The 27,031-nt window shown below is 32.1% G+C and overlaps 1 protein-coding gene across 1 annotated transcript; it reads left to right on the forward strand.

Annotated features, from left to right (window-relative positions):
* Window positions 1-16,108: 16,108 nt before the first annotated feature.
* LOC141590049 (subtilisin-like protease SBT4.8) lies at window positions 16,109-26,737 on the forward strand. Its single transcript, XM_074410665.1, has 9 exons — window positions 16,109-16,132; window positions 16,436-16,586; window positions 23,768-24,014; window positions 24,147-24,615; window positions 24,735-24,823; window positions 24,908-25,108; window positions 25,225-25,333; window positions 25,622-25,835; window positions 26,132-26,737. Exons 1-9 carry the CDS (start codon window positions 16,109-16,111, stop codon window positions 26,674-26,676), a joined length of 2,049 nt encoding a protein of 682 aa, XP_074266766.1. The 3' UTR covers window positions 26,677-26,737.
* The last annotated feature ends 294 nt before the right edge of the window (window positions 26,738-27,031 follow it).

The raw sequence follows: 27,031 nt of genomic DNA on the forward strand, positions 1-27,031 counted from the left end.
TGAAGAAGGATGCACAGGTTTTGATTCGCACTGTGAAGAAGAGGTTTCCACCTTGTTTAACGAATGCTTGGAATAAGGTTGAGATTGAACAACTGCTGCTTTGAGTTATCTCCGTTTACCTCTTGATGCTTCCAGGTAGATCCAACAACGCCGACGAAGCAGCACCGCCAAAACCTCGTGATTTCCGTAGCATGACGAGGTGGAGATGGTCCGTGTTGGTGTGATTGTTGATTGCTGAACGGAGGTGAAGTTGGGTTACACAGGTGTCGCCCTGGTTATTACTTGTTTGGGTTTTATTTTTTATATTTTTTTGATTAGATTGTAGATCTAGAACAAATGAAGATTATTTTCAAAAATTCGATTACGCAGGGGTTCATGTCGGAGTATTTCGAATCACAAAATGTTATCGCCGGCAGAAATGATGCGCTCGGTGTCATATGTGGTGGATCCTCAGGCGGCTATGACGGTGGTGTTGCGGATTGAATGATTGGGTATGGAGGTCAGTAGGTAACGAAGGCAGGGTGGCGTGATGGTGTTTTGTTGGTGGCGGTGGCGGTGGTGGTGGTGACGAAGGCAGGGTGGTGGTTGTGGACTGTGGTGGTGGTGGTGGCAGTGGATACGCATATTACCACCTTAGATACATACGGTATAACTACTAGATACATGTGGTATTACTATTAGATACATGTGTATCCGGTAGTATCACCATGCGTATCCGGAGGTACTAGCTAATGTATCTGGAAATGCGTTTCTGACTTTAATGACATGCGTATCTGGGGTTAATAAGATGCGTATCTGACTTTAATGACATGCGTATCTGACTTTAATGACATGCGTATCTGGCATTAATGTCATGTGTATCCGCAAAAATTATAAAATGTATCCGCAAAAAAAAAATAAAACGTATCCGAGAGTTAGTGTTAAAACTTGTAACAATTTACACAAAGTGTATCCGCTAATAATATAAAATGTATCCGGAAATAGTACAAAATGTATCTAGGAGTTAGTCTTAAACCTTCCAAAAAAAAATAGTGTTAAAAAAAAGTGTAAAAGTGCATATAGAATTGTAGTGTAGAAAAAGTGTATTTAGATATGTTATAAGATGTATCTGAATGAGAGATGTATATGGTAAGTAGATAAAGTGTATCTGAAAAAAAAAAAAAAAAAAAAAAAAAACTGCCTAATTAAGCTAGTTAAATGCGGTTCGTACGATAAGCTAGTTCGTACTGAACTCGCCCTATATATATATATATATATATATATATATATATATATATATATATATATATATATATATATATATATATATATATATATATATATATATATATATATATATATAGATTCGGGATCCTATGAGAACCATCAAGATAATGAGAACTGTGAGAACCACTCACAACCCTTGGATCTTATAATAAACAGACGACTGAGATACACTCGCATATTCCCCCAATCCCAAAACCCTCCAACACCGTCATTTTACACATTACTTTCTCGCTCTTTTTTTTTCTCTCTCTCGTTTCGATCTCATTTTCGCTTACACAATTCTCTGCCGCTCCGACTCTCTCTTTCGTCCACTTCTGCATTCATCACACTTCAGCATCTATCTCCAATTGTACACTTAATCGCCATTACCGTGACTTCATCTACAATTATCATCCGCCTTTGTCTAGTCTGCTTCCTTCTTCGTTTGCTATGATTTCATCTGCGTTTCTCTTGCTTTATTCCTTCAAATTTAGGTAATTTCTCAAGATCCCCTATTTCCTTCTTATTCCTCTATATTTTAACGATTTTTATGCTTCAAATTAGTTGATTCGGGGTTCATTCCTGATTTGATCTACATTCATTTGGTTTTGTTGCTTTCAAATGTCGCTTGCATTCAATTTACCTGCATTTTTTTGCTTATTACCTAATAATATATTCAATTTATGTTATTCATTGATCTATCATTATCACTTTTTAACTGGTTATTGTCTAGAGTAAAATCTGTTTGTCTATTCATTTATGTTAATTTATTTGATTATGCTCTCAATTTGCTTGATTTATGGCGTAAGGTTCATGATTCGTAAAAATTAGAAGTTTTGCTATGAATGCTTGAAGTTTTGTGTGGTAATTGCGTTGTAATATTTCAATTTTTGAGGAATAAATTTTGTAAAATTGCGGTTTGACAGCAACGGCTGCATCGTATTAGATGCGGTGATGATTGTTTGTGAGTAGGCTGCTGCCTTAACTACCAGTAGAGAATTCAAATTTTGAAGTTGGGGCGGATGAACACGGGTCAGAATCTTAGAGTGGCCAGTAGTTATGCTATCCAAGGTTTTGTTGTGCGACAAGAAGTAACTCGAAAGCTTAGCTTTTAGTGTGAAAGAGAGCACTAAATGGTCAGTCATTAGGGAATTAAGAGCTGGTTTCGCAGAAGGTAAAACTGCAAACATATTACAAGATTAATCTAGTGTAGCTCTAATGCCAAGCATGAAGGGCCATTTACATTGTGCCATGGAAATTTAGTTGTGAGCTGCAATGGGCGTTGCTTCCTTACAGTGCACATAGAGTCGTTAAATAAAAGTGATAGTCATTTTAAGGCACACACTATTAACACGCAATCAGTACAAAAGTATAAGTAGAAAATCACCCACTTTAATCCTGATATACATAAAATTATCACAGAAAATAAAGTCTAAATCATTCAATGGTAACTGTGTTCTAGTGAGCAGTGAAGACCGAAAGTATTCCTAAACTGTATTCTTTCAAGAACTAACATGAACAAATTGGTTCTGTTCAACATCAGGATTCGGAGATAAGAGAAGAAATGGGAGGAACTAACATAAACCCTTTTCCCGTCGTTAAAGAATGGTAAGAGTTTTTGGGTGCAATAATCAGTGCATGAAGTAGCTTTGTAGATGCATGAAAAACCAATATATGTGCATTAAACAACCTTGTAAATGCATGAAATATGTAAAATTCGTTCCCATCTTAAAAGAATGGCAATATTTTTGGGCGCAATAGTCGTATCAATGCATGAAATAGCCTTGTAAATGCATGACAAAACAATATATGTGCATTAAACAACCGTGTACATGCATGAAATAAGGTTCTATGTGCATGAAATAAGTGTTAAATGTGCATGAAATATGGTTCTACGTACATGAAATAAGGTTCTATGTGCATTAAAAAGTTGTCTATTTGAATGAATAAATAACATACCAAGTAGGCAATGCTCTGAATACTCTTTTCGTATAACAATGTTAATTAGTGAGCACTTCATCTCTGTTAAACCTCTCTGTTATGATAATTCGTTTTGTCACTTATTGTTGTTCATCTCTTAAAAGAATGGCCATATTTTTGGGCGCAATAGTCGTATCAATGCATGAAATAGCTTTGTAAATGCATGACAAAATAATATATGTGCATTAAACAACCGTGTACATGCATGAAATAAGGTTCTATGTACATGAAATAAAGTTCTATGTGCATGAAATAAGTGTTAAACGTGCATGAAATATGGTTCTACGTGCATGAAATAAGGTTCTATGTGCATTAAAAAGTTGTCTATTTGAATGAATTAATAACATACCAAGTAGGCAATGCTCTGAATACTCTTTTCGTATAACAATGTTAATTAGTGAGCACTTCATCTCTTTCATTGTTTTTAGGACTTCAAATGCAATATGTGCTTTAAATGCAGTAGACTACGGAAAACCCCTTCTTATTTGTTGCGTTAATCAACTATTGAAATTATCCAATTTTATAATCGTGGTCCGGTTAGCGCAATATGAAACCATAGTTGTATTATATTCTTTTGCTACATAATATATTTTTGTATTTTGAAATTGTTTGTGTGAGGTTGTCGTTTGATTTTACATGTGCTTAGAGTAGCTTTATGAATGTTATGGTACTTTTATGGCTAAAAGTAATTCTCTATTTTACCTTTCTATATGAATCTTTATGACCGTTATGGGAATGATTAAAGTGTGTTTTATTAAAGCGCATATAAAAATGTGGATAATGATGTTTCGAAAGCCGGTTAGCTCAAATGGTAGAGCATTGTGCACTGCACAAGGTATGGGTTCGACTCCCCTATCGGTTGTGAAATACTAATACTCCCTGCAAAAAGATGCATAGAAATACACTCTATCTGCACAATAATAACCAATAGATGCACAAAATACCCAATTTGTACATTATCCACAGTAATTGTCGGAATTTCAAAAGTATTTAGTATAATCCAACTGTATAAGGGTACAAAAAAATGACTGCTAAGCATAGAAAAGTAAGCGGTGTGTATACAAACTGAACTAATAGGTATGAGAAAATAGATATTAGATCCATTAGTGAACAATATTTACAATGTCTGGTTATTTCTAGTCAATTCACTCCACCATCATCACCAAAACACCCCACCACGTCCTCCCAAACAATTAAACAAATATGCAGTGCACTATGCATTTGTAACAGAATAAGGGGAGGAAGCTCTGTCCGGTGTCAGTGAGATCAGAATCAACTCCCAAGCTAGGATTTTCTTCAGAACTATGTTCAGCCAGGAGACAATGTCATACAGCTCGAAAAATATATTTGATTTTCCTTCTGTTGATGGAATAAGACATTCTTGTGAAGGCGCAAAAATGTCCTTAGTATGGTTTTCATTTGATGAACATACTGAAAGTGCATTAAGAGATTCTCTCTGTGAAGTAAATCATAAGTATAAAAATAGACACTAGAAATATGCCCTTCCTTATCATGGAAGGAATGTCCACTATCATCCTTCGTGGGAAATCAGGGGACTATTTTATTGAAAGCATGTCCCTGATCCCTTTCTAAGGAGAAAACAATATTTTCAGCAGATACACTTACTTTCTTCATTTTCAGGGAATTTTTACCACGCGATTATCCATATCTGCCGAGTGAATTGTGGTATTTGGATCTGCATGACAGGAAGTATCAGAAACGTTCTTCAACTCTTAGACTAGCATTAATTAGTCCATCATGAATTCTTAAATCCGCCATATGAACCTCTAGGCTCTTGATGCTCTTCAGTTTCACTACCCATTCTCGATGGACATATTTTTTTTTGTTCTTATCTGCAGCTATTTCAGCAAAAGAAGTGACACTATTAGAGTATTCAGAATCTTCATAAGTGGTAGAGTTTCCCAGTAAAAAACCAATCCATATAGTTTTGTTGAATCCCTTCTTCATCTAAGCAGCCATGAAAATCAACTACGACTGATTTCAGGTTGAAATAACTTGGCTATTATTTATGTTCGTAATCTGTGGCATCACAAACAAAATAAACACCAACACCAATCTTTATGAAATTCAACAAACATAAAAAAATTACTGGTCTCATTAAACTTATTAGGAATTTCTAACCCTCGATGAGAGACATTCGACAACTAACGTGCTGGTAAAGCCAATATGGGAGTTGAACCCACATCTTGTGCATTGCACAATGCTCTCCCATTTGAGCTAATTGGCTTTTAAAATAACTAAAATCAGAATATTCGTAATGTAAATGCATCAATGTGCGATATCAAAGAAATTATAAACCGTTAAGTTAAACTTACTTATATCCGAAAGAACAAGTTGAGAGAGCTATTGTTAATTTTCTCAATGGACCTAATTAGTTCTGATCATGGCTCCAGATTATAAAATAAAAGACATAATAAGTTATCCAAAATATAACAAGTAGTTTCATCACAAGTCGGGCCTCTAGAGTCGTGAGGCAAAATATACATAACCACACCATGGCATAGAAAGCAAGAACTGATTAAGACCACCCTATGGCTTGGATACATAATTACACTTCACAAATGCACTAAATTATAGCTCAGATATACTATTTAACCTCACATGAACACAAAAATTGAGCTCACATACTTCAATTATCCTCTTAATCTTACCTCACAAATACACCAACAGAGAGCTCAGATCCTCTAGTTCACCTAGAATATAAACCAAATAATACCTCAGAATCTCAGATACAATATTACGCCTCACAGATGCACTAAATTATAACCTAGATATACTATTTCACCTTACGGAAACACAAAAATTTAGCTTAGGTACATTAATTCAGTTCACAATTTCACCTCGCAGATACACCAAAAGATAACTCAGAGCAATTATTTGGTACTCTTGAGAGGTTAAATATCGTATCAAGGTAACACCAGAGAAATACTATATCCGAGCTAAATTTTGGGGTGACATAAAATTGCATAAACTGGATCATTGTATAAGAAGAGATGTAGAAATTTAGTATGTAGCAAATTTATTCCTGAACACTTTAAACAACAACAACAAAAATAGAATAGAAGTCACAAATATAACGAATCTTCCAAAGTCCTTTGTATAGCTCAATATGAAAACTTCGAAGTTACATGATTCAACCTAGAAATTGAATTCAAATCGACAATTGTTATAAAGAGAATCACTTATTTATTAGTCAAACTCAATTTTCAAATTCTAATGTACCTAAACCAAGATTTTTAATAGATTCATGTATTAATATTGCATAACATTAATTTATGATACAAATCAAACTTTTTTTTCCAAAACCTTGAACATAAACACTTAATCTCAGCATTAATTATTGAGTTTTTCGGAAAAATGCAAATGTAAATAGAACTTCAATTGAATACAAACCTCATTTAACGGAGAATGATGTGATCCATGACATTGTTGAAGACTTGCAGGAAATCGCAGTGGTTGAAGAATGACAAATTAGAGGAAATTTGGGGGAAAATAAAAATAGGAGAGTAAGGAGGGAGAAACGTAATGTTTTTTGTATTTTCAAGCCCCTGCCTTATAGCATGAGAATAAATCTCGGCCCATGGATAAGCTTGATACGACTCATACGAGGTTTCTTTGAAATTAAGGTTCTCACGGTTCTCATTATATGAGTGGTTCTCACCGGATCTCGACCCTATATATATATATATATATATATATATATATATATATATATATATATATATATAGAGTGAGCATCCCATGAGTCTAGCATCTTAGATGAGTCTAGCATATCAATAAGGACCATTGGATCAACAAGATCCAACAGCCCTCGTTCAACCACGTCACCCCTAAACATTCAGCCAAATTATAAAACCTAAACATTGTTTATCGCAGTCTTATTATTTTCTTAAATTTTCTCTCTCTTCAGATATTTTCTCTGTTTCTCTCTCTCTCTAGTAACTGCAACCATCTCTCGTTGCCAAAAAATATTCCACAATCAAGTAAAATTATCACCACAATCAATCGAAGATCTTCAAAAAAGTATAGTTAAGATTCCGTTGCATCCGTTTCTCACATATTGGAGAGGTATAAATCGCGCTCTTTCCACAATTTTTTTTTAAAAATTTTTGTTGTGATTGATCTTATCGAATGTTGTTCTTGATTGATATGAAGAATTTGTCAACTGATTTCTGTTCAATTTTGATTTTCGTTTTCAACAAAAAAAATTAGGGTTAGTGTTGTGCTTAAAGTGATTAATTGATTTTTAGTCCTAATTTGTATGTGTTCATATTGTTGTTGTCGATTGTTCATACTATTAACTTTGATTGTATTGTTCATAGTGTTTGTGCAAAAATTAGGGTTATGACACGATGAAATTGTGCGTAGTTTTAATTTGTGGTTTTTAATTTACGGTTGAATTATGTATTAATGTGTGATTTTGTGGATTGTTAAATAGTTTTATAATATCATTTTTATATTCTTATTTGTCGATTCTATGTATTCATAGTATTTGTCAAAAAGCTAGGGTTACGACATTATGAAATTCATAACTGGATTTATTTTCATGAAATTGAGCGGAAATCGTCGCGATTAAATTAGCTTTTGTAAAATTTTCAACACATGTTCTTTGTAATATTGTTATTCTTGTAATATTATTCTTGTAATATTATTACTGTAACAATATTACTGCATCACATTATTGTATGGTGATTTTGCAAAAGTATAACTGGACTTGATTTCAAGAAAATTGGGGTAAATTTGAGGATTAAATTTTCATAAGATATTTGACGCATGTTACAAGATATCATTATTCTTTGTAACATTATTCAATAACATTGACACTTTGTAACATTGTTACTGTAACATTGATATCTTTAACATTATTATTACACAAAGATAATGCGTTATTATTGAGCAAAGGTCAATATTTTTTTAATCGAACTTGCAATATTATTATAACTATATATATTGGATGTTGTAACATCATAAAATAATATTGTGTGCTTTTGTCCAATTAAATTTAATGGTATAACATTGTTATAAACTCAAAAGAGTGATGTTGAACACTAATAATGGTCAAATGCTGTTTTAAATTTCAGGAAATTCGAAGAAGAAAGTTTGATTAAGCAACACAAAAATTCGAGTTGCGCAAAAAGATGGCACATACAAACAAAGAGTAAGACACCGACATGAAGATATACGTGAAGATGACAACGTTATTGAAGTTGAAATGCTAGTATAGACTTTTAACATTGTTGTGAGATTTTGGCGTGGGATTATGATGTAAACTTTAACATTGGTGTTTTGTGGTATTATGTAACAGGTTAACCTTGCCTTTTGTCATTGAAATGAATTCAAGTTGAAACTTAAATATTGTTACAGTATTACTTTCATGAATCAATTATGTTACAATAACAGAAATATTGTAGTAGCGTCACTGTAATGATGTTACAGTAATACTAATACAATAATAATTAAAGACTAATCTCTACCTTCACATTTTTAAATTAATCTATACACTCTGTTATATAGTAAATGAACAAGATAATTATTACTCTATCGTTGTTCTCGTGTTACTGTAATGATTTCTTACAGTAATCGTGTTACTGTAACATTGATCTCCCTTTGATGAAGTAAATTAAAAGATGTTACAGTAACATTATCACTTTAAAGTAGCATGATCAGGATTAGTTGTATAAGTGTTAATGTACCGAACTAAATAATATTTCTCTTAATATTGTCCAATGTTACCTTGATAAATAAATTATGCAACAACAAAAATGTTACTATAATAGTAATCAGCCTTGCTTATGAAAAATAAATACATGAATGAAAGTCGTTATTGTATTACAAACAAAACATTAAAAGCTCGTAAACTCCATTATGTTGAACCTCTTTGTAGCGTCGATGTAAACTTTTGAATGGTCCGCAAAAATCTGCTTATGAAAAGAAGAAAAGATCACTCGAAAGTGTTCGGAGGTCTTGATCATTAACAGAGGATGACCGATGATTATGAGCCTCATCGAATTCACTAATATTACAGCCCCTTCTTCAGTATAAATATGATATAGCAGTCAATCCTTGGTAAATTGATTCACCTCTGAGCATGAAAAACATTGACAACGATTAATATAAGACTATATTGCTATTATTATGAAAGACTCGTATTACAGTAACAATGTTATTGTTACTGTAAATATTGAAAACAAGTTATGTTTTACTGTTATGGAGACCTAGTATTACTGTAACAATGTAACAATAAAATATCAACATCGTATGACATTGATGAAATAAAAAGAAAATCACCAAACCAAAAAAAAAAAACTCAGATGCAAAGGAGTAACAAAATTATCTGTACACATATTCTTACGATCCATACAACTAATGAACATAAAATCCGATGAAAAAAAAAAAAAGCGAATCGTAAAAATATAAGTTGAACATCAATTACGAAAATTAAAAATTCAATAACCAAATCGAGTTGCTGTAATTGAATAAAAATTTAAAAGCAACTATAAAGGTGTAGATCTAGAAAAAAAACCTAAAAATCAGGGGCTACTCTTTTTTATATGGCATAGATGCAAGCACTGAAACAACAAATCACTTTTCTAATGTTTATCGATAATAAATGATAACATTATAATGAAACAACTTCATCAAAAGAAGGTGCTAAATATAACATTATACAATTATAAAGATATTAGAACACAATTTCACTGTTACTGTAACACACTCACACAATAACACTGTATTACAATTATTTCAAGTTCAGCTTTGTTCTGCAATTTTAATGTTATAGTAACACATTCTGATAACATCGTCGATTATTTTACGAAACCTAATATAATTCCTACGATTATCACAATTTTCATGAAAACAAATCCATTTATAAATTTTACTATGTCATAATCCTAATTTTTTGACAAACATTAAAAACACATATAGTAGACCGTAAACAATGTGAAGATGGTGTTATAACACGAAACATCAATTAAAAGTCAACAAAAATGGAATTAGAATCATGCTCTAGTTAACCACGAGATCTAGAAAATTAAATATTCAATTTAATCAACCACAAAAATTCTATTATCAATCTTAAATTTCTTTTTTCGTTTGCATTCTAATTAAAGATCCAACACACATCAATTAAAAGTCAACAAATCTGGAATTAAAATCGAATCATAATAGTGGCGTAAAATACTATGTTCATGAACTCTAAAACACACGAAAACTAGGGTTTAACATCCAGGTGTTTACTTGAGATGAAAAATCGTTGAGAAAATAAAAAATACATAGGAAAATCAAGAGGAAACTAAACATGAAGAAATAGTGAAGATGATTCACCTGAAGGATAAGCTAAATGTTTGAGATCCGAAAATCAATTGATGAATGAAATCGAAAATTAATGTCGTTGCTTGAATTAAATTAGTGATAATCGAAAATTTAAATAGGAGAAAAAAATCATCGTTAAAAATCGTAAATCGACATCAATTTAATCGAAAGATAAAGGATCAATGAAATTACTCGCGCGCATGTTGATGTCTCGTAGAATCTGCATCTATAGTAGCAACGATAAATCGAAAAACACATGGAAAAAAGGAATCGAATAAGCGGAGGAAATTGGAAATCAAATTGAAAATCAAAATTAAGTTGAATAAATTGAATCGTATGACAGGAGTTGATTGAATTCTTGAATTAATTGATTCCAGAATTGAAAATTAAAATTAGGTTTGTATATTTGGGATATTTGTTTTACGAGAAACGAAGATAGGGAAAAGAGGGGAATTCGTAGAGAGAGAATAAATAAAGAGAGAAAAGTGATATTGAATTATGAGGATAGAAGCGTGAAACCGAGGTTTATGTAGGTTAGTTTTAATTTACGAGATTTAATCTCACTAGTTGATTAGAGTAGATCTAATGGATGAGATTAAAATGCTTTACTCACCCAAGATACCTGACTCACTTGATGCAATTTCTATATATATATATATATATATATATATATATATATATAATCTCCTATCTACTAAGAGGATAAGGATTCTCAAAAAGTTTCCCTCCAGAGTGCTTTAACTTAAATATGGAAACAAATAAGATTTTCTTTCATTGAACTAATCTTTCATTCAAAAAATAATAATCTTTTCATCAACCCATAATATTTTCACCGTTAAACTTTAAAATATAATTTTTAACTAAAATAAAATAAAATTGGTATAAAACTATAAAACTATATGTAACCATAATTAAAATATTTTCATAAAATACAAATATTATGGAATTACTCAATTCTCTTAATTAATCTTGAAATTATTATTTTTCTCAAATCAAAATACAATTCAATGAGGTGAAATATGAAAATTAATTAATTTAAAATTTATAAGTAATATCGTAGAAAGTAAAAAGTCTATATATACCGCGCATTCATTGAGCGAGATCTAGACTAATACTTAAATAGTTTCCTCAACAGTTTTATGGAAATAAATCAAATGAATAACTCTCATTTGCTTGATTACTAAAAATAACTGATACAATCAATATTTTTTTCTTAGTTACATTTTTAAAGGTTGCTTTTATTTTTCTTATATTTTCACCTAAATACATGAATAAATAATAATCAACAACAATGGTGAACTTCAAAAATTTGGCATATTTGTTATTCTTCATAAACTGTTTATGCTTTAATATGGGAAATTTGTGGGCATTTGGTAATGATGATGCATCATATGATAGAAAGGTAAGTCCTTTTATTTTCCCCTTTTTTATTGAACAGAAATAAGATTGTACTAGGATACGATGTTTAAGGCTGACATTTTAGGTCAATTGTAGAGGATACGGGGTAAAGATGAAGCACACGATAAAAAGGCCAAAATTGTCTTTGCACAATCATTTTGATACGTATAGGGACGTTGAATATTGGTATTATCAATCGAATTGAATGCTCTTATAAATGTCTACGACGAAGGTGTTATCGATGATAAATTGATGGTTTGAATCTCATAATTCATTAATATTATAATAGCGTCTCTTACCCGTAACAAAATAAATATATATCGTTCTCACATTCTTTTATGATGGATTTTGTGTTCGAACTTAAGACCGCGTATTAGTGGTATCAATGTATATTTAAGGTGTCGTATGGTTGTGAAATTGATTTTCTTTTTTACTTGTATATTGTGTAGGCATATATTGTGTACATGGGTTCGAAAGATGACAAATACTCACTTTCAGAAGATGACCACCTTCATATTCTTGACCAAATTATAAGTAGTAGGTGGTAATTCTCGACAATGAATTGTTATCCTGTATTTATCAGTTAAACAACATTCTCTAATTTACTCTCGAAATATGCCTTTTAACTATATCCATGATCAAAGCACCGCTAAAGAATCATTGATAAGAAGCTATGGAAGGAGTTTCAATGGATTTTCAGCAAAATTGACCAACAAAGAAAGTGAAAAACTCAAGAGTAAGTTTCCGATTGCCATCTTATTGGTTATTATGTGTTTTAAATTTTAATATAAGACGATTTTATATGTATTAAAAGTAGTTTAAATGACTATCATTATTGGTCATTTTAAAAAATGATCAACAACAATATTTTAACGCAATTATCTAATGGAGTAATTTGCAATGTACTTCGTAGTAAATTATTATATTAAATATATCACATAAATTGGTCTTTTTTTTTGTCCAATTGATCTTGTGTAATATAATTTCACATAAACTGTCAAGCAATTTATATACTTAAATTACAGTTAACTTATTTTTCATAAATGATTAGTAAGGATAACCGGAATTTTATTTTACTTGGCTTATCTTAGCTGAGATAACTTAGGAAAAATAAGTTATCTTTACTTACTCTTAATTATTTTTTACATCGATTAATTTTATGTCCTCCTATCAAAATATTAGTTAAATTTTAGCTAATTTGTCATTTACTCTCTTATTACTTACAAGTATAAGCTTATAATTTACAGTACAATTTTTCATTTACTCTCTTATTACTTACAATGGCGTGTTTGGGCTTTCTATTTTGCCTTCTTCATAACTCTAAACACGCCATTTGTAACGGCGTGTGTATTCCGTTTTTTAGGTTTGAAAAACTCGAACGTGTGTGGACATCATTTTGACAAATAGTTTCAAATCAACCCAAAACGATAAATAATTTATTTATGAGCATTATTTTAAAAAATCGTTCATTGTTTTAAACCTTTACCCTAGGTAGCACGAACACTTCTCTTAATTAGCCGTCCCATGTCCGACACACTCGTCGGACACACGCCGAAACGTGTTGGACACCTATAAAGCCGTGTCTAACTTTCTACATTTACTAGTTTTAAACCCGTGCAAATTGCACGGGTTGCTGTATTAAGTTTTGTTATAATCATGGAGTATTATGTAAAAATCATAGTTAAGTTTCTAGAGAATCACTAATTTTAAACCCGTGCAAATTGCACGGGAATGCCATTTTAAGGGTTTTTTTTAATGGCAATACTATTTATATAATTAAATTTCATAGTTTATAGTATTGCCATTAACGAACCCATATTTTAAATGTCGTTAATAACAAATATTATACAAAAAATGATTAAAATCTTTTATAATTTTATCAAGTCATAATTATGATTTTAAGTTTGAATTACAAATTCATTAGCAATAAAGAGATTCATTATCATTATAAGCATAATAAAGATATCGTGATTTTAACTACACATTTCGCATCCAAATTATATTCCTCCATACTTATCAAATGAAAATACGAAAAATAAAATAAAATATTATCACATTGTTATAATTTACAATATATATTTCGGAAATTTCTTTGGGCCAACATTATTTAGTTTATCACATACGCGTTTATCGCTATATTAAATAACATATTATCAACTATCATACCCGTCAAACTATTGAGCCCGTGCAAAATTACGCAGGTACTATGTTAATAATCAAACTTGTGCAAAGGAGTTTTATTAAAATTTTGGATTTACAATGAGCCTATGAAGATTTTATCTCGTCTAGACCTATTAAAAATTGACTTGGCCCGTTTATTTTAGGCCAAGACAAATAAATCATGACTCGCGACTTCATTAAGCCCTTAATTTAGGGTCAACATTTGAACCCGGCACAATTGATCTGATAGGATAGGTCAAAGATAAGTTTATTGTATAAAAAGAAAATTAATTAATGATTCAAGGTGTTGAATAAAAGTCTATAAGCCATATATTTTCGAAAACGTATTAGTATATGTATATCTAAAATGTGAAATAGAGTACATATATTAATAATTTCTTGATTTTTCGAAAACCCTAAACCGTCTTTTCTCCGCGTTTAGAAAAAGAGGCTCCAAAAATTTCTCTACATATATTAATAATTTCATGCTTGATATTGTTGAGTATTTATGGCCTCAGTCTATGTCTTGTAGTCTTTGAACTCGTCACTATCGAGTAGCGTACCTAATATACGTGGTTTGCATGCTATCACATATATATACATGTGGGTTTACCCAGCACACATCAAAGATAGCGCCAGAGGGTATCCTAGTCAAAATAATAATAATAAAAGTTTGTGTTTATAATAATAATAATAATAATTTCTTGAATTTGTTAGATGACAGATATGAACAGAGATGCTAAAATGTCATAGATACATGACATTAAAAATGGACTGCTAAAAAACATGCTCAATAATAAACATGTTACATGTATTAGCTTAAATACATGACCAGTCATAAAAATTAACTAAAAACCCTACTTTGCTCACATTTCCTCATTCGCTCAGCACTCAAAATACGAATTACAATGGAGTACATTCCCTTTCCTTTCTCATTTCACTCCGTCTCACCTACACCGCTACACTATTTCCTTATCATTCAAATGGGAAAAAACGTAGAGCTAGAGAATTTTATAACTTTTGTAAATTATTTTTCCCTTATATTTATAGTACTCGTATGTTATTACGTTGAAGTTTTGATCGACTATTTCTGTTATTGTATTTACATTAGTACGTTTGTCTGATTTATCGCAAGCTTTTATTTATTCTTTCATTCATGGTTGATTTTTATCTTTTTTTTTATTTAATTATCTTTTTTGTTCGTAAGCTTTTATTTATTCATTTGGCAAGCTTTTATTTATTTTATGTTTATCCTTCAAATTGCATTCCTAATTAGTCTTCTTTAAGACGGATATATATTAAAACGGGTTAAATATTGTCTCTTATTATTATGAGCATATATACATAGGACAATCTTTTACTTTTCTTTATGCATTATGCTTTTATATCTAAATCACACATGTACATATCTGACCCGTCTTAAGTTTAAGACGAAATACCCCGTCATAAATGAAAATTTGCCTATAGGTCTTGCCATATAAGTTAAGTTTAATAAATTGTCGTTTTAGGATAAATTAGAAAATATTTTGTCCGATTAATTTAGAGAGTTGTATGACTACGAAGATTTTAGCTGTTTTGGTTTCATAAACATATCAAGTCAGCCGTAAGATCAAGGGTAGCTTCGACATATAATTACATAAAAAATGATTTATCTAATAACAAAATTAAATCACACAACATTGCGGAGTAGTTAACTTATACTGTAGTACCTTGCATGTTAATTAATGACAAAACATGGCATTAGATTGGGTGTTAATTAATGACATTTATAAAGCAAATCTATCACGTATCAATAATCAAAGTGTGCATGCAAAACATTAGCAAACAAATTAATTCACTTATGAACGTGGGTAGAGTAGAAACAATTTCTTTGAAAAGTTGACTTTTAACCACAGAGTGACACGTAGGCTATGTGGTTGTTTGTTTAATAAATAGGATTTGGACACGTGTCCGACGCGTGTTCATGGTATTTAGGCCGTGTCCAACGTCCATGGTATTTGGAACATCATTTGGGGTGAATGATGTTCTTTTTTTTGGTGAAGTGGGGTGAATGATGTTCTTTAGATGAAAAATGAGTTGTTGAAAGAGACTGATTAGAAAATGGGTAATAAAAATGAGTTATAATCAATGACAAATTTACCTTCACTTATTTAAATTAAATATCAAATACTTTTACAAAATAAAATCGAACATTTATAAATATAAAATATATATTTTATTAAATTTACATAACGTGTCCGTGTCCTAAATTTCAGGAGATGCTGTGTCACGTATCCGTGTTCGTGTCCGTGTCCGTGTCCGTTTTGGTGCTACCTAGCCTTTACCTTCACCAAAAAAACACTTACCCAACCAACTCCTCATTTTTACTGTTACACATACATTGGCAAATTGTGATCGTTCTTCTATCTTCTATCTTCCATCCGAGATTCATTGTTCTACTTCCATTTCTAACCATAAATCATCATTAGGTAATTTACCTTTTAAATACAGTAATTTTTTTTTATGTTTAATTCCTTAATTAACTATAGTTACTAGTACTTGAAAAAAATGTTAGAATTAGAATCGCCAAATTTCTATATTCTAAACCCTTAATATGTTGAATCACCCCTAATTGGTTGAATTAGGCGCTTTTAGGGCAATTATTTGGATTTATTCCACATGTAAATTAAAACATACTTATTTTATGTTTTTGAGTTTTGCTAGCTTAATTTTGAGTGTACCCTTTAAATGAGTATAAATTGATTGCCATCTTAGAAACTAGAAAGAATTTAATGTTTTCGTCATCGATTATGATTTTATAACTAGTGTAGAACCCGCGCAAATGCGCGGTTTTTTAGATAATCCCCTATTTACTAAATGAATAGGCAACCTCACAAATTTTCCCTCCAAAAAGCATTTTTCTAAATAAGGTAACTAATAATCATAATAATTTATTTCATTAACATATTATCTTTTCATTAAAATTAATCTTTTCATCAAATTATATTTTTTTTTACTAAACTCTAATCTATAATCTTTTAATTAAAATATTTTAATAAAAAAATTGTATCAAACTATGATTTATCAAATATTTTACTGATTCTATTATTTAAAAATGATTTGACTCAGATACTATGTATGAAACAAAATTGTAAACCGTTTTAATTATTTTCGAGACAAAAAAATGAGAAAATTGATAAATTTGAATCGTTAACTTTGCGTTATAAAAAAGATATTATTTACAAAAATACATTTCAACATGCTACTCAATTCTTTTAATTAATTTTCACTTTCAACTTTTTATTTCTCAAAGCAAAATGCAATGATGAGAAAAATAAACAACTAATGAGATACCACTATCATATATCTAATTTAGTAAAATAAAAAAAAATTATAAGCCGTGTATTTAATGCACGGGGTCTAACCTAATTAAGTAATATAAAAATTTCAATTCTATAAATACCGCGCATTTATTGCGCGGGATCTAAACTAGTAATATACAAAGACGTTAAATATTATAGCTTGGTAAACGGTATAAGAGCGAAAATTTGATAGTTTTCACACCAAATAAGATTGATATTTAACTGAAACTAATTATATAAATTATTATTTAATTATTATACAATTACCTTACCAGAAGAATAACCTCAAGTAATGAATTAATTATACAATAAAATTAGAAATTTTCAAAATGAGATAATCAACTTGTAGAGTACCTTTGTAGCAAAAAATAGGAAAATAGAACTATGAAAAAAATTGTGAAGAATATTTTTCTTATTTCATTCTCATTATTAATGCAATCTCACATGTACATTAAATCAAAATATCTCATTAATGTGTTTACAAATTAAAAATTAGTAATAGTATTTATGGTATATAATTAATACTTGTATGATATAGTGTGAGGAGTGTGGACCAATACGGAACATTTCACTTAAACGGGAAAGATTGAGAGACCTCATATTCTTTTAATAGAAAGGGGTGTGTTAAGTTACTTTCTAAAGTAATCATTATTGCATTATGAAAAAATTAGCAACTTATAGTCTATAGTTTAATACTAATTTTATTTTATTATAATGAAAAAAAATCATAATTTTGAATTTAGTTAAAAGATTAGAGTATAATTATAATTATAATAAAATTATATTTTAAGGAAAGAAAGTTTTAATTGTTTCCTTATTAAGGCAAATACACATTTTGGAGGGAAAACTAAGAGAAATTTTATTCTCTTAGTAGTAAGGGAGATTTTTTACTAATAACATACTCTATTTTTAACCGCAACTTCTTATCATAAAATGTCAAAAAAAATTTATCGTAAAATTCTTTAAATAAAAAAAAACTTTTTATCATAAGAGATTGAAGATAAATTTGTGGGGATATAAGATATTGAATCTTATAAATATTTACATCTAAGAAATTATTCCATTTATAACTCGTTACTCGTCATACCTATAGTATATGGTAAAAATATTAAGTCCAATTTTAGGAAAGATTTTTTAGGCGGGAAAAATGATAGTTTCGCCTATTCATTTAGTAAATATGGGATGTTGGCAAAATTCTGGAACCGAAATTTATGTGTCTTCAAGACCAGTAAGGGAAATTATGGGTAGTGTGAGTGTGTGACTAGTGATATTGATGTTAGTTGTGGCTCTTATTAGTAAGGCTTTGTTTGGATGAAGGGTTTCTGACACGCCTAAAACGTCGCAATAAAAGACGGCCAAATTAACAATTTATAACCACAATACGTACTAATTAATACTAATTCTAAACTAGTAAAGTAGTAAGCAAGGGATCGAACCCAAGAGAAGATGGGTTTTGCAATAGTGAAATTAAAAGAGCAATTAGAACAATTGTGACAAAGTAACAACAAATATGTAAAAAGGGGGGTATTTTGTTGAGTTTTCAAGGACAATTAAAGGAAATTCAAACAAGAGTAAGCAACAAGTAATCAAACAAGTGAGTTTTAGGATGGAAATTAATCAATTTGAGAGAGACTTAATCCGACCCAAAGTTAGGCACTTTAGTTGATAAAACCACTCAATCAATCCTTCTAATTAATATTATTGTCCTATTAGTGAGATTAAATCTCCAAATTCCCTTAATTAGAAGTCAATCACAAGGAAATCACACTTAATAATTGACCCAACTTATCAACTCCTCTAGTGGAAATCACACACATAGATTAATTAACAAGAAGATGAAGCAATAGGAATCTAATAGGTGTAATTACTCACAATGAAATCACAATTAATGAGCAATCACAGCTTAATCTCTTTAATGTTGATTAAACCAAGAAGAAATCACATTCATTAGTCTAATAACAAGTTGTTGCAACATGGGATTACAAGGAAATCACACTTAATAAACCCAACAACATATAAATTAAGGAACTTGGAAAGATTAATTATGTAACAAGGAAATCACACTTAATCACAATAATCTAACAAGGATTCCAAAATTAAGCAATTAAACACAAGAGATTAAGAACAATAATAATAATTAAGGAAAGATTAAGGAGTCTTACAACCAAAGATTAAGCCTTTGAGTCGGATTAAGAAAGGGAGATTAGTTCTCCATGCTTAGATCTAAACCCAATTCAAAAAGATGAAAATATTCCCAAATTACAACTTGATTAATTAAAAGTGGCATAAGATAAAACATAAGATAAAGCATAAGATAGTGAATCCCTAATGCATTCACCTATATATAGTCCTAGGTTAAAGAGGAAATGATGGGCTTAAGTTGGATGGAAGCCCGTAATCAAAACGCATAATACCCAGGTAAGGCGCACGGTGCGCCCTATAGCATAGGGAGGGGCGCACGGTGCGCCCAGTGCGCTGGACTGCATTTTCCAAAAAGTCATATCTCTCTCTTTACTTGGCCAAATGAGGCGTGTGATCTATCGTTGGAAAGCTAAAAACATAAGCTTTCACCTCCACTTGACCTTGCATCGATACGAGCTCTAGAACTCAAGATATACTCATTTGAAGTCGATCCTTGTGCAAACGAAGCTTCAAATCTTCAATTGCTTCATCCTTTCACTTCTTTATAGCTAGTCTTCCTTCTTGCTTGTAGATGTTTTTATCATGGTAGACTTCAAGACATGTCTTTGCTTCCGGTCATTGCTCAAAACTCCATTATTACCCCGACACTCGAAAAACAACAATAATGACGTAAATCATATAAAACCGCATCCCAATGTCGCTTTATTGTACTTAAAATATGCTAAATAGATAGTAGAAATACGAGCCTATCAGTTTCCGAGTGGAAAAACTTCTACAAGGCAATTTGCTATTTCTCTTAGAAAAGGAAATATTTGGAGGGAAAACTTGCTCCTCTCGTTGTCCTTCCAAATTTGTCTTGTAGGAAGGAAATGCAAGGGAAAATGGAGTGAGTGAGTTAGTTTTCCCTTCAATTTGCCTTGTAGGAGGAAAATAATGATTCCATTTTCTGTTCCTCCAAATTTACCCAAGTCCATTTTGCTAACCAAACAAACGAAACTATCTCCTTCTAAATCCCCATAAACAAAGGGTAAGTTTCAGTTGTCCAAGCATGACATTTGTAGAGGGCCGTACTTAAGAAGAGAATGGGCGGGATGAGTTTTTAAAGGGGAGCAATTGAAGCAGGGCAATATATGGTTTTCATAAGGGAAGAAGATGGATTAATTGATTTTTTTCGTAAAGATGGGAGGGATGAACTTAAAGCGGCATTTTAAGAGCGAATGCCAAAATAGGAAATAAATATTAATTACTCTCTCCGTTCCAATCATTTGTTTGCATCTGATTAAAATATCCCTAAGAAAGAATGAAAAAAGGTAAACAAATGATCGGGACGAAGAGAGTAATAGTAAATTGGAGGAAATTGTAGAATTACCAAAACATTCTTTAGTAGTGGCCAGCACGAGATTGTCTTGTTGATAGTATTTTGGTGAATGAAAAGAAATTAGGGTTTTTCTATATGGTGACCCTGAACTTTTTCAGATCCCACATGGTAACTCTCTAAATTAGAAAAAGATTTTGGTAACCCTGAAGTCCCTTAATTGTAATTAACGTGACATTGAACTTTAATTCCGTTAAAATGGGCCGTTAAGTGTAATATGTGGCGAATGACATGGCTAATCAAGCTGATGTGGCTCCCGATCATCTTCCACAGTCAACGAAGACCATCCTCCAACATCATCCTTAACATCCCACAAACCAGGCGATAATTTCCTCTCTGAAGAGGAACACCCCATCAAATTCCATAGCATCATCATAATCACCTTGAATTCTCCATTCGATATCTTCAGACCTAATTTTACCTCCAAATCCAAAATCCACCTTCGCTCAGCCGATCCCCTTTTCGAAACATGACACAAATCTACTCCCCTCATCAAATAACTTTCGCAGCAGCCATAATATCAACAACAACAATCACAACAAAAGGAATCCGCTGAATTAATCACAACGAAACCAAACCCTAATTCACAATTTTTTTTTACAATTTTTTCTCCCGAAACAATCAGAACTAACGATAATAGATGATTTTACACAACAATCTGGGGAATCGAATTTTTGGTGGAAGAATTGGGGGAAAAGATAACGAAGGAAAAGTCTTCGACGACAAGTATAACATATATCTCGAACAAGGAGATTTCGGCGCGTTCGTTGATCGCTTTGTGCTTTTACCGTTTCGGCCTCCGCCGCCTGCTGCTCATCTTTCTCTCCACCGTCTTACTTTTGCCGTTGAGGATATGTTCGTCTTCACATTTAGTTCTCGTGTTTTTTACTCAATTTGTATCGATCATTTATTTACTTTTGATTAGAATATTGCTCATAAAGAATATGAAAGTTAATGAATTGATGTCAACATTGATTGATTATTGTCATTTGATTGTCGCTCATAAAGAATATAAGTAAAGAGTAGAAAAAGACGCATGAAGGAAGATGATGCCTAGTCATTAGCCACATCAGCCAACATTAGCCATGTCATTCGCCACATATTACACTTAACGGCCCATTTTGACGGAATTAAAGTTCAGGGTCACGTTAATTACAATTAAAGGACTTCAGGGTTACCCAAATCTTTTTCTAATTTGGAGGGTTACCATGTGGGATCTGAAAAAGTTTAGGGTCACCATTTAGAAAAACCCAAAGAATTATGTTCGGTTGTTGAAAATGTAGATTATACCAAGTATTTCTCTATTCGAATCCAAATGGCCCGGTGCTATAGTTTTTGTGAGAGAAATTTTGAAAATATGGGGCTTTTGGATTTGAAGAGAGGCTAACCCCAATGGCCAAGACACAAGGCTTTGTTTGGATATAAAAGTATTAGGAAAGGAAAAGACTGAAAGAGAGTTTTGATGCTCTATTTCCAAATCTTTTCTATGTTGGAGTTTTTTTTAATTTGGATTTGAATGAAGATGGCTTTCTCGTTTTTTTCCAATCTAATTTGCTAACAAAATGGGGAAGTTCTTGCGTCCCTCTATCATCTCGTGTCCATCAAATCCTTCCACCCTGTAAAATAGTACTCCCTCCATTCAACTCCACTTTGCAAGTTTCTCTTTTGTACACTATTCACAAGCGGACATTCAACTTCAATTTTCTCTCGATACATAAGTGAAAATATATTCATGTGGGATCTTATTTGATTCGCCTTTGAGGGTACATTAAAAATATCTAACTTTTACAATTTTTGCAAATACGCAGCTAATGATATTTATCATATAAAAGCTGCGTTGACAAACGTGATAAAAGAAACTTGTAAAGTGGAGTTGAATAGAGGGAGTAGTAATTATACTATACAACCAGTTGTATTGGTTGTATAAAACATAATCTGAGCTTTTATTTGAGCTTAGACTTATAAATTATGAGCTTTATTTGAAAGAATCTGATCTCCATTATAAAAATATTGGTTTTAAAAAATTATAATGAAACTCCAAAATAGTATATATAAGCTCAATTATATTTTAATATTGATATAAAAAAATTAAATTCAAATTAAAAATTATTAAAGTTTGAAAAAAAATACACATAAGCTCGTCATGGTTGTACAATGCTATTGTACAACAAGTTTATAGTGGTATTTATGGTACAATAGGTAAACTGGAGTGTATTTAGTTTGTTTATGTGTTTGTTAGTATTATTTATATGGTTTTATTATAATAAGAAGACTAATACAAAAATATGTACCGGTTATATAAAAGTACTATGTATTAGTGTAGTAATTTTTGGCAGGATAAAAGATATGTACCACACACTAATAAAACCAAAAATTACAAGTTTTAAAAACTCGGTAAATTGGCTACATTCTCACTTCAGTTGCACTAAGATTTTGTTGCTCTGATACATGAAAATACAATTTTAATTGTACACATAAGAGAATTGCCCCCTCCCGTCTTTTATTTCTACTATTATTTGTGAGATGATGAAAACAAAAGTGCTTCATCTCCTTATACAATAAAGCTTGGCACCCTTTTTTCGCACTCTCACGTGCAAAGAGCAACATTGTCCGCATGCACCAATAATGGATAACTTTTGCTGCCACTCTTCTCTAAACCATTAAAGGTCTTTCGATGGATTTACTGTAAACATGCATACCCATATACCGTACGGAGTATATGACATTGTGCATATGACCAAATCAGAGGGACATACTTCTAATAAGTAGCAATATCTAATTTTGTTGACAGGCATAAAGGGAGTAGTGTCAGTGTTCCCTAGTAGGACATTGGAAACTCAAACGACAAGGTCTTGGGATTTCTTGGGTCTTCCTGAACCAGCGATTGACCAACAAAGAGTTGAAAGTAACATAGTTATTGGGGTTTTTGATACCGGAATATGGCCCGAATCACCGAGTTTTGATGATAATGGTTTCGACCCTGCTCCTCAGAAATGGAAGGGTGTTTGCAAGGGTGGACAAAATTTTACATGCAACAAGTAAATATTTTATTTTATCCTGATTCTTGTCTTACAGGTTTTCAACAATTTATGAAAACTAATATACATAATTAGTATTAAAAACACATCAACTTTCACTTTTTGGATGACATTACATACATGGTTTTCCAGGAAGCTTATTGGTGCAAGAACATACTTTGAAGATGCAAGGGATTACACAGGTCATGGAAGCTACAGTGCATCAGTAATAGCAGGAAGGAAAGTAGACAATGCCAATTTTTATGGGATAGCCAATGGATCAGCAAGAGGAGGAGTCCCCTTTTCGAGGATTGCTATATACAAAATTTGTGACTCATCAAAGTGTCCAGATACTAATATACTATCTGCATTTGATGATGCGATTGCCGATGGTGTTGACGTTATTTCATTTTCAATTGGCGGGGGATTCGCCAGTCTATACCAAGATGCTGTTGCCATAGGTTCTTTCCATGCCATGGAGAAAGGAATACTAACTGTACAATCGGGAGGGAACTCTGATAAAATAGGAAGTTCTGCTCCTTGGCTTCTCTCTGTTGCCGCAAGCACTATGGACCGTCGGATCATTACAAAGCTCGTTTTAGGAAATGGAGCCATTTTAGAGGTATGATGTTTTCAACTCAAAGGTCACGAGTTCCTCCCATGGTTTTTACTAAAATTGTTCAATTTTAACTATATCAGCCGCATATATGCATTTACTTATCTGTTTACGCTTTTGTACAGGGCATTTCTGTAAATTCATTCACAATGGAGAAGGACAAGTACCCGTTGGTGCATCCTGTAATTACTGGGATATACATGCAAAAGCCACTGTAATTCTAATATTTTGAACACCAATTTGATGAGTAAAAGTATCACAATAGAATGTTGTTAACCCGAGAGACGTGTGTCTGCAGGTGGGATGAGATTCCAGTTAAGGGAAAGATAGTAGTTACGGAGAGTACACAATTTATAGACTTCTTTTTTGGTATTGATGCTGCCGGAGTTGTGTCGAGGTCTGATGTCGTTGATGCGTCCTACATCGTACCTGGCCCTGTTGTCATACTAGCAGCCAATGATTTTGATGCAGTCATGTCCTACCTCTCTAAATCAGCTAAGTATGTCAATTTTATAAACAACATGCTTATCTAATCTTATTTAGCAAAATATTGTATTCCCTCTGTCCCACTCATTTAGCAAAAATATTGTTGATATGGCCTTTATGACATTGTAGTCCAGAAGGAACAATCTTAAAAAGCGAAACAGTGACTGATACAAGTGCGCCAGTTGTGGCTTCATTCTCTTCTCGGGGGCCTAATCAAGTCGCAACTGACATTCTCAAGGTTTGAGCAATATTTTACATCTCTTAGCACTCCCTTCGTCCCAATTATATTGCTTCCATTTCCTTTTAGCCCATTCTACATTAGTTGCCGTCTTTCTAAATATAGTAAATAAAAATGGCAAGATCTTATACTCCGTATTACCCCTGGTTAAATAAGCACTTGCCATTTTTAGAATACAATTGCTCACGATCATTCAGTAGAAATGTTTGATCTTTTATGCTATGAGTTGTGTAATTCTGTTCATTTGTTGGGGTAATGTTTAGAATTGTTTTCGTTTTTTGGTGACAGCCTGATATTACTGCACCAGGAGTAGACATTCTAGCAGCATATTCGCCTCTTGCAAATGTAACCAGGTTCAGTTCTGACAAAAGGAGAGTTAATTACAGTTTGTTATCTGGAACCTCCATGGCTTGTCCTTTTGTTGCTGCTGCGGCTGCTTATGTCAAATCAAAACATTCTGATTGGTCTCCAGCAGCTATCAAATCCGCTCTTATGACTACATGTATGTGGTAACAGTTTTTTATTATTAGCTACGACCATTACTATGTTAACTGTTGAGAGAGAACATTAAAAATCACGTCAATAAAGAAAATATTTCTAACTCGTAACATTAAAGAATTTATGCGTGTGCCAGTTATCTTAGTTGGTAAAGTTCTTGGCTGGTGGTACGCATGACCTGATGAATTTTTATAGTATCTTTTTAGAAACATTAAAATGAAATTAGCTGTTTCGCCAACAAACATGTCCACTTATTATACGTTTTCCAAAATTTTACTAAGTTTAATATTCTGGTTGCAGCTCACCCAATGAGTTCTACAAAGAATCCGGAAGGTATATTTGCCTATGGAGCAGGACATCTCAACCCCATGGCAGCCCTAAATCCTGGCCTTGTCTACGAAATCACGAGAGACGAATACATAATATTTATGTGCAAGTTAAACTATACCACAGAACAAATCAACATAATAGCGAAGAATGAAAGCTTGTCTTGCCCGCAGCAAAGTGCTTGGAAGTTTACACCAACGGATGTAAATTACCCTGCCATGTTGATAAAGTTGCACAAATTCGACGTTATAAAGCCATTTACCATGGGTTTTCAAAGGACGGTAACAAACGTTGGTAATGCCAAGTCTACTTACACTGCTAAAGTTGAATCTGCAGATAACAAGATTAAGGTGACAGTGGAGCCTAACACTCTGACGTTTAATTCGTTGAGGGAAGAGAGGTCATTTGTTGTTAGCATTACTGGCGAAGGATTGTTGGACGGTGTTCTATACTCTGCTTCGCTTGTTTGGTCAGATGGCATTCATAGTGTTCGAAGTCCTGTTGGCGTGTACACTTAGTTATATTTACACATTGACACGATTATATCTATAGTCCAAATTTAAATTCTATGCATGCTTGTAGAATGTTTTGGTAGGAAAAATTTAATTTGGAGTCTTAGACATATTTGTGGGACTAGTAAAAGTGCGTATCACACTAATCACAAATTCTCATTGAAGTCGGACACTATTCATCACAAGCTGCAGACGAATAGTGTCTCTCTCATAAAATGCAAATGGATAGTGCAAGTTGGGGGGAATGGATATCCCTACTTGCCTACCCACTTACATTTTGTAAGAGGACCACTATCCGTGTTTAGCTTGTGACGGATAGTTGCCGTCTTCAATGAGACGAACTGCTAACTAATACACTATA

Source organism: Silene latifolia, chromosome 7, assembly GCF_048544455.1.
Source record: "Silene latifolia isolate original U9 population chromosome 7, ASM4854445v1, whole genome shotgun sequence".
Classification (NCBI taxonomy): domain Eukaryota; kingdom Viridiplantae; phylum Streptophyta; class Magnoliopsida; order Caryophyllales; family Caryophyllaceae; genus Silene; species Silene latifolia.